The sequence below is a fragment of the Sinocyclocheilus anshuiensis genome, unplaced genomic scaffold (assembly GCF_001515605.1).
Source record: "Sinocyclocheilus anshuiensis isolate Anshui unplaced genomic scaffold, SAMN03320099.WGS_v1.1 scaffold1826, whole genome shotgun sequence".
Lineage (NCBI taxonomy): Eukaryota > Metazoa > Chordata > Actinopteri > Cypriniformes > Cyprinidae > Sinocyclocheilus > Sinocyclocheilus anshuiensis.
In genome coordinates this window covers 707,248-717,247 of record NW_015542582.1, presented here as the reverse complement: position 1 = coordinate 717,247, position 10,000 = coordinate 707,248, and the positions used below count along the sequence as shown (strand labels likewise).

The window sequence follows — 10,000 nt, the reverse complement described above, 5'->3', positions numbered from 1 at the left end:
CTGCTGCTAAAGCGTGGACAGCACGTCTTTGTTCTCTCGTTCTCCTTTGTCTGCCTGTAATTTGGCCCTCGGGACAAAGTCTGTCAGGATCGCAGTCAGAGATGATAAACCGCAGCTCCGTTCTGCTTTCAAAGCTCCACAAACTTGGGTTTAACGATGGTGAATGAATGTTTCTACTTCCTCTAGTCTGTAACTAATGCCTAAATCAACCGGAATTACAAAAACAGACAATCCCATCATTCATTCATCCAAAAACCCTTATGCTGGGAGAATTTATGATAATATACAGGAACTAAACTGCTTGGCTTCATTAGTAACTAAATGGGTGAATCTCACAAAACATGTCAAGAAAATTCAATCAAAATAAGAAATAAGAACTCGTATTTTACGTAAAGAAAATGAGGAAACGAATAATGTCATAATGCAAAAACAAAATCTTAATTATTAAAAATTGTATTAATTTAAAAATTATAAATACTTATTTTTTACTCAAACAAAATATGAGTTTTCTATTTTTTCCCTTTTGGCTTTGGTGTGAAATGTGGAAAAATAAATGTATTTTAAAAACTGTGCAGATACATATTTACACATAATATTTGTATTTTACTTAAAAAAAAAAAAAAACTGGCTTAAGTGGAAATGTATTGGTCAAAATTTAACAAAAAATACAAGAAAGTCATTAATCACTATTAATCATGTTTTCTCTCAATCAAAATATAAACTATATCTTTTATAAAACATTCTTTAATTTTTTCCTTTTGATTTTGTAGGAAGACTACAGAGAAACAAAATATTATTTTGTTTGACTAAAAATCAAGTCTATGTTTTGGGTCATTAAGATTTTAGAATGTGATGTTATTTTCCTCAAACAATTTTCTTTATGTAAAATATTATTTCTTGTTTCATTCATTTGGTTTTTTGTTGCAATGTGACCCGTTTTCATGAGATTCACTCAATTATTCTATAGTTACTACTAACTAAAATTCTACATGGCATCCAGTGGACGGATTCGTCATTCCGGAAGCTAACAACATGTAGAATAAAATCACGTTGCACTGGGATCAGATTAATGACTAGAGCTACAGGGAGACTGACGACTACGGTCAATAATCCATAAATCATACCTGGAAGCAGACGAATCTGAAAATCTAGATTCTGTAAATCAAAACAATGCAGTTGGACAAAAGGAAGGAAGGATACAGAAAGCAACAGAGAGAAGAATTTAATTTCAAATTCAGTGTGAAAATGTCTCTACAGAGCACACCTGAATTAAAGCTGAAGTGTGCCATTTCTCCTCTAGAGGCACAAAGCAGAACTGCAAGCGCAATTTATGTTGCCACGCCGTTGCTATGCAATTGCTATGGTCTTGTGTCGTTTTTAGCATGTTTTATGCAGTTACTAAAGCAGCCTGGATAGTTGCAATTTTGGCTAGTTACTAGGCTGTAATTATGAGGTTGCTAGGACATTCTGCTCGCTATCATGTTCTATGCAGTTGCCAGGACGTTCTGGGTAGTTGCTAGGCCGTTGCTAGAACGTTCTGGCTGGCTGTCATGCCGTTGCTATGTGGCTACCAAGGTGCGCTGAGTGTTTTTCTGTGTTGCTACAGTACTTGTTTGTTATAATATACCAAATGGTGACCAAGTTGTTGCTATGTGGATGCCAAGGTGTTTGAGTGGTTTTGAGTGTGTTGCTACAGTATGTGGTTGTTACAGTGTTCTGAATGGTTGTCAGGGTGTTGCTATGCAGTTCTAAGGCGACTCTTGGAGTTATGAGCGGTAAATGCAGTGCTTCTGTGCAGTTGTCAAGGTGTTTTGAGTGTGCTGCTACAGTATGTGGTTGCTATAACGTTCTGGAAGGTTGCCAAGGTGTTGCTATGCAGTTAAAGTGTTTTGAGTGTGTTGTTACAGTATGTATTTGTTCTAATATTCTGGATGGTTACCAAGGTGTTGCTATGCAACTGCCAAGGTGTTTTGAGCATTTTTTAGGATGCTGCTACAGTATGAGGCTGCTATAATGCCCTGAATGGTTGCTAGGGTGTTGCTATGCGTTTCTGAGATGGCTGTTAGAATGTTTTGGGTGGTTCCTATAGTGTTGCTATGTGGTTGTCAGGTTGTTCTGTGATTGCCAAGATGTTTTTTAGTGTTTTTAGCTTGTTGCTACAGTATGTTGTTGCTATAATGCTCTGAAAGGTTACTAAGGTGTTGCTATGCTGTTCTGACTGAGTGACTGTTAGTAAGTTCTGGGTGGTTCCTTGCACTGGACGGTTGCCTAATTGTTGCCATGCGGTTGTTCAGAGTGTTTTTTTAGTATGCTGTTAAGTTGTTGCTCTGTGATTGCCAAGGTGTTTTGAGTGTTTTAGCTTTTTGCTACAGTATTTAGTTGCTATAATGCTCTAAATGGTTGTTAGGATGTTGCTACGCAGTTGTGAGGAGACTGTTAGAGTTCTCTGAGTGGTTACGGTGTTAATGCTATGTGGTTGTCAAAGTGTTTAGAGTGTTTTTAGTGTGTTACTAAGTAGTTGATACAGTGTTCTGGATGGTTGTCAGGGTGTTGCTATGCAGTTCCAAGGTGACTGTTGAAATTCTCTGAGCGGTAAATGTGGTGCTTCTGTGCAGTTGTCAAGGTGGTTTTGAGTGTGTTGCTATAGTATGTGGTTGCTATAATGTTCTGGATGGTTGCCAAGGTGTTGCTATGTGGTTACCAATGTGTCCTGAGTGGTTGTGTGTGTGTTGCTACAGTATGTATGTGTTACAATATTCTGGATGGTTACTAACGTGTTGCTCTGTGATTGCTAAAGCGTTTTGAGTGTTTTTTCACTTATTGCTACAGTATTTAGTAGCTTATAATACTCTGAATGGTTACTAGGTGTTGTGATGCGGTTCTAAGGTGACTGTTAGAATGTTGTGGGTGGTTCCTATAGTGTTGCTATGCAGTTGCTGTAGTATTATGAGAGGTTGCCAGGTTGTTGCTATGTGACTGCCATGGTGTTTTTTAGTGTTTTGAGTATGGTTTTGCTATAATGAATGGTTGCTAGGCTAGGGTGATGCTATGCAGTTCTGAGGTGATTCTTAAGAGTTCTCTTAATGGTTACTGTGGCATTGCTATGTTGTTACCAAGGAGATCAGTTTTTAGAGCATTGCCATAGTATGTGGTTGCTATAATGCACTGGACAGTTGCCAAATTGTTGCCATGTGGTTGTTCAGAGTTTTTTTTTTTTAGTGTGCTGCTATGCGGTTGATACAGCATTCTGGACAGTTACCAGGATGTTGCTAGGCAGTTCTAAAGTGACTGGTAGAATGCTCCGAGTGCTTCCTATGGTGTTGCTATGCGGTTGCTAGGGATCTGGGTGATTGCAAAAGTGTTACTAGGCAGTTGTTTAGACTTCAGATTAGACGTATAGCAACTCTGCACATTCAAATGGAATACGAGAAAACACTGTAACCTTAAAAAAAAGACACACTTCAGCTTCAATCTGAAATCCCAGCATCAGGACAGATATCCTGCAGATCTGCGCGTCTGTAAGACTCCATGAAGACCAAGATGAAAAGATTGTGTTTGAAAGCTCAGTTCCTCTACACTGTAACGAACAAAGGAACGTTTTGTTTTGCAAGCGCCGGGCTGGCTGGGTATCACACACACAAGAGCAGCATGTGTGTGTGTGCGCCGATAACCAATGAGTCATTGTGAACCTGCAGCTCCTGAGGGATTTCTACTACTCAATTCAAAGTGAGAGGCCAAAAACACGATGATGTACGCTAACGGCCCTGTTGCTTTGCAGTGGTGGTAATAAACCTCAGTACTCAAGAGGGCAAGAGACCCATTAAACCTGATGATTTATTATTCTATAGAAGCTAGATATAAACAAGTCAGCTGACTAATTAACTTCAACTATATTGCTCAGCAAAGTGTTTTTGTCCCCGAAATGCTTTAAGGAAGCACAGGCGCCTCACCTCCTGCAGCAGATCCGCCTGCTCGATGGCTTTCAGGACGTTTTTCTTCGACGTCTCCTGAGCCTCGCCTCCCAGCAGGAACTCGTCCAGGATAAAATACGCCTTCTCAAAGTTAAAGATGATATCCAGCTCGCAGACCTGAGTTTGCGAAGATCAATCACTGTTATCTGCAATCGCTTTCGTTTTTGGAGGCAACTAGTAACGTCGATTTATTTTCTGCTGCGCGACTTACGCTGCCGAAGTATTTGTCGAGCAGCTCGACGTAGCGGTGGATGATCTCCAGTGTGATCAGTTCGTTATCCTGGTCCTCAATGGCACAGCAGAAATACAGACTAGCGTATCTGCAACATAAACACAACATTTGTTTTAGTGCACTGTCGCTAATTCAAACTGATTTGAATCAGTTGCTCTGAGTGGTTACCAAGGTGTTGCAAAGTGACTTCTGAGTGGTTTTTATTGCGTTGCTAGAGTAAGTGGTTGCTAATATATTCTGGATGGTTACCAAGGTGATGCTATGTGGTTGACAAGGTGTTTGAGTGTTTTTAGTGTGTTGCTACTGTACATTTTTGTTACAATTTTCTGTATGGTTGCCAAGGTGTTGCTATGTGGTTGTCAATTTGTTCGGAGTGGTTTTTAGTGCGTTACTACAGTATATGTTTGTTATAATATTCTGGATGGTTACCAAGTTGTTACCATGCAGTTTCCAGGGTGTTCTGAATGGTTTTTAGTGTACTTCTACAGTTTGTTTTGTTATAATATTCTATATGGTTGCCAAGGTGTTGCTATGCGGTTGTCAAGGTGTTCGGAGTGTTTTTTTAATGTGTTGCTACAGTATGTTTTTGTTATAATTTTCTGGTTGGTTGCCAAGGTTTTCTGAGTGGTTGAGTGTGTTGCTACAGTATGTGTTTCTCGTAATATTCTGGATGGTTGTCAAGGTGTTACTATGCAGTTGTCAAGGTGTTCTGAGTGGCTTTTAGTGTGTTGCTACAGTATGGGTTTGTTATAATATTCCAGATGGTTACCAAAGTGTTGCTATGCAGTTGCCAAAATGTTCTGAATGGTTTTACACTTGTTGCTACTGTATGTGCTTCTTATAATATACCTTCTTATAATGGCTACCAAGGTGTTGCTATGTGGTTGTCAATGTTGTCAAGACAATTAGATCAGACACTAGACTAAAACTGGCAAACTGTTTACATTTACAAATTAAAATGCATGGTTTACAAATGGCTTTAACTGCATGCAACAGAAACTCAGTCTGAATTTGAGATATAGATGATTGCGAGGTATTGCTTGTTGTATAAAGGCATAACAAAAAAATGCATTGTACAGAAATTTATTTATGAGAAAGACCATTTCTATGTCAGACAGACCAGGAAAACAATATGAAAAAGCTGTGGAGAATGTCAAAAAAAAAAACAGACAGCTTTATTGATTATAACAGGAGTGATATTATTTTTGACGGAGTGCAACATGTTTCTCTGCACCTCCTGAGGAAACTGCTCTCAGATCGACTTCTAAGGAACCGTAACGTCACATCTAATGATCTAGAACAAATTCAAGTGAGCTTTAGACTAAACCAAGCAAACATTTAAGGACTACAATGGATATTTTCAAGAGAAATTAAGTCATGTGTTAAAAACGTGATTTGCCATTTGTGAATTAGTCTACACTTTTCAACCTCTCCATCAAACAGCATTATTATTCTTTCCGCCAACCATCAAACCACACACACTGGAGGATTGTGGGATATCACATCATGTGGACACATCTATACAGGCAGGCTAAATGGACAAAATTTACAAAAGTCTTAATTTGTGGATTATCGTTGCTAATAGCTACCAGGTGTGCTGCCTAGATTAAATTCATAGTGAAAAGGTGGCACAATAAAATGTGCATATGGGGTGAATGTAATAAAACTAATTCAAATGAAGTGAACAAGTAATGAAATAAAATGAAAATATATGAAAATGCAAATGGAGTGAATGTCATAAAATAAAAAATATGCCAATGGAATGAACAAGAAAATAAAAATATGCAATAAGGAATAAATATAAATTATAATGACAAATTATAAATGCAAATGACATGAACAAGTACTAAAATAAAAATATGCAAATGGTGTAAATGTAATACAAATATTCAATGAACAAATGATAAAATACAACAAAAATACAATTTAATGAATGTTACAATGTATTGAATGTAAAAAAGACAAAATCAGCAAATGGGGTGACTAAAATTAAATGAAGAAAAAATACTGTAAAAATATGCACATAAAGTTAACAAGTAATAACAAAAAAATAAACAATTTCAAATGGAGTACATGTAATAAAATACAAGAAAAAAGGAAAATGCAAAAAGAATGTAATAAAATAAAATTATGCAAATTGAGTGCCTAAAATATGCAAATGGAGCAAACCAGAAATAAAATAAAATAATTTGCAAATGGAGTTGACAATTAATAGTTAAGCAAGTGCATCAAAATATTTTATTATTACAAAAACATGAAACCACAAACCTCAAACGTTTATCAAAACTAGTGTACATCTAGTACAACTTTGTTTCCACACAAACTAATATATAAACCTGTACACACTGACTGTCAGAAATTGCATAAACCAGCCAGGATGGAACATGTACTTTTGTAATACTGTACAACATGCATCAGAATAAGCACTGACAGGCGTTTCATCCAAACACACTGCTGCTTAGCAATGCTAATGCTCGGTTTGGACGGAGCTGACAGAGACAGACTGTAAGGCTGTTAAGAGCGGGCGGCTGGGGTCAGCGGTCAGACGAGGCGAGCTGTGAGGGAATCAATCTGGAACTGAACCAAAGCCTGAAGAACCAGAGGAACTGCTGTAGACACAAGGTCACGTTCATTATTACAGCCCACAGTCTGTTCATCTGTCTAGACTCTCTTTCTGCCGCAGTTTCCGTTTAGTGTTTAGCTGTTAGTAGTCTGCAGCCTAAATCAAATAGTGTAAAATGTGTCATTTACAAGAAAATAAAAATATGCAACTAGAATGTACAAGTAGTAAAATACAAGTAAATTAAACAATATTCAAATGGAGTGAATGTCCAAAAAAAACAACAAAAAAACAAACAAAAACAAAAAAACACACAAATGGGGAACTGAATACAAGACAAAATAAATTGTGCAAATGGAGTGCATAAGTAATAAAATACAAAATATGCAAATTAAATGAATGTAATACAATAAAATAGAGAAAATATGAAAGAGTAAACAAGTAACAAAAATAAGATAACTTAAAATAAAAAATAAAATTATGCAAATGGCGTGAATTTAATAAAATAAAAAATAACATGCACATGGAGTGCCTAAGCAAAGAATGTAAATAAAAATATGCAAATAAATGAAAATGATATGCAAACTGAATTAATAATTAAAACGAAAATGCAAATAGAGTAAACGTAATTAATTAAAATACAATACAAATAATATGCAAATCCAGTGAACGAAGCAACAAAAATAAAATAACGTAAAAAAAATATATAAATAAAATAAAAATATGAAAATGAAATGTAATGAATATGAAAATTTGTGCATAAGAAAATTTGCAAATGTAGTAAATGTAATAAGAGTAAACAATTAACAAAAAAAACAAAATGACTTAAAATATAAAATAAAAGAGCAAAACAGTTTGTTTACGGTTTTTAAAAAATTCTGAATACACACACACATACACAGGGACAATCTTCACTGTCAAACTGATTCATAAAGCAAGCTTTTCTTTTTCAACTCTAAAAAAGCTAAATGGTTTCTTTTAAGAAACAGCCCTTGGGTTTGTGTTGATCTGTAGTCTTTATAATTAAATTGTGCAAATGGTGCACATGCTGACATGCAATGGAGTAAGTGCTGGTGTGTGATTGTGTATTCCTGCTTTCACTCGGCACCTGTAGTGTTCAGAAGAATCACGACTCGACTCCTCATGAAACAAAGAAGAGAACAAAGCGAACGTGAGGACAGACGCCCTTCAGCACCCTCCAACAGAAACACAGCATACTTTACATTCACTCATCATACTCAATACAAATAATCACGGCACACTAACAATCAGCTCACGCTGCTCATTTCAGACGCACCAGAAAACACAATAACAACATCATACACTGCTAAATCAATTATTATGCCAATGTTCAGATTTGTATTCCGCTCATTCTCAGAAGCTGACACACACACAAAATGTCACGAAACACTAAGGTATTAAAAGTTTAGTGTGTGTGTGTGTGTGTGTGTCGACCTGCAACACCATAGCAACCACCCAGAATACTGAATGAAAACAAACATAACACTCCAAGTGAAATAGTGCTGAACTCTATTACAAAAACAGTACTGGACCATGAAAATGTACTGTGCTTTTTAAATATAAATACATTTTTATATCTTAATTGTATCTTGATCATTCATGTTAGTTCGTAGTGCATTAGCAAATAACAGCAGATTCTTTAAAATCTGAAATTGTACGTGTACATTAACAATCTAACAATGAACAATACTTCTACAGCATTTATTAACCTAAGATCTGAGTTCATGTATGTCATTTTCATGGTTGCGGCTCAAAGGGTTAATGTTACAAAAGTGTTACCATTTCACATAAACCCAAACAGTCTTTTAAAGATAGCCATCTTTTTAAATATCTACACAAAAGCTACAGCATTAAATAGGGATGCACAATATTATCGGAATCGGCCGATAAAGACTTAAAATGCAAACATTGGCATCGGCCAATCTGACAAAATTTTGCTGATCTGCCTGGCTGATAAGACGAATAGCTCACATGTGCTCAGGGTGTGATAGTGATAAGATAAGGTCAGCAGTGTGGTCATTCTTGAAGCAAATTTTTGCCTTAATGGTTATATTCTCTGTTTTGGATCACTGTATTTAATCTGAGAATGCACATACAGAATGACGCGTCCTTTGTGCGACAGAGTCAACTGTTTCTAGCATGTGCAGTAGCAGCAGTCGCAGCCTCCCCCGGGTGCTAATGCATTAAGATACTTATTAGTATTAACAGTATTAATGTCATAAAATCACAAGTCTGTTTTGATTTGAAGGTCAGAAGCTATAGCTTTCATGAATAAAAATCACAAACATGACACTTTTAAATTAAATAATTTCATATATACAGATTTATTCATTAATATGCGATATATTCTTTTTTAAAATTGATTATGAAAACGTAAAATACAATAACAGCTCTTTTGCTTTAGACCATCTATTAATGTTAAATCCACAAATAAAATGTTAAGGTTTGAACTGCATCTGCCAAAAAAAAAAAAAAAACAGCAGAGATTGATTTTATTACAGTTATTTTCAAGGCTTTCAATGTACTCTTTAATAATGCTTATTACCACTAACAAATACAATTTTGCTCAAAACTAACCAAAATGTAAAAAAATTGTATATAATTTCCACACAGGAGAGACCTGGTGTTGTTTCAAAACAACTGGGAATATATAATCGGTATAGGCATCAGCTATCGGCAAAACTAATTTGAAAAATATCGGCATATCGGCAAAAATCTAATATCGTGCATCCCTAGCATTAAAATTACATATGTATATTGCATGCACACTCTCACACTTTATTTGCTCCTATTTTAGAACACTTGAAGAATATCTAATCAAAATAACAAAACATGTATTACATGGATGATAAAAAAAGAACTGAAATCGAGTACATTTCTGATTTGTTTGTATTTCTGTCGACTGCATGAACATATCAGTTTGTCTTCTCGCATCACTAGCTTTAAATATGTAACTTTGCTGACTAACAAATGCATATAAATTAATGCAAATAGGAGGTAACAATCTATTATACCTAAATCTAAAAACCGTTTTGTGGCTTTTTGTCGTGACAGATCACTATAGCGCCTCAGTTCAAGCGGCACATGAACCGATCATCTCTTCCTCTGTACTAGTTACAGCATGAATAAACATGAATGAACATTGTGACGAGTGGGGGCGGGGCCGAGAGCCGTGGGAACGGAGCGAGGCCGGTGGAGTAATTGATAATGAGCGAC

The 10,000-nt window shown here is 36.0% G+C and overlaps 1 protein-coding gene across 6 annotated transcripts in view; it reads right to left on the bottom strand.

Annotated features, from left to right (window-relative positions):
- LOC107694436 (AP-1 complex subunit sigma-2) overlaps positions 1-10,000 on the bottom strand; it is a 29,839-nt gene that overhangs the window by 16,395 nt on the left and 3,444 nt on the right. For 4 of the 6 annotated variants that reach the window (XR_001634872.1, XM_016494133.1, XM_016494136.1 and 1 more), the window contains exons 3-4: positions 4,183-4,291; positions 3,951-4,088 (exon numbers count right to left, since the gene is read on the bottom strand). Coding sequence is in view for 5 of the 6 variants with exons in the window: in XM_016494133.1 (XP_016349619.1) it covers positions 3,951-4,088; positions 4,183-4,291 (247 nt within the window). In the remaining variant the exon portion in view is untranslated. Of the gene's footprint in view, positions 1-1,124; positions 1,156-3,950; positions 4,089-4,182; positions 4,292-10,000 lie in introns of all 6 variants that reach the window. The other 2 variants (XM_016494132.1, XM_016494135.1) reach the window with 1 other exon arrangement.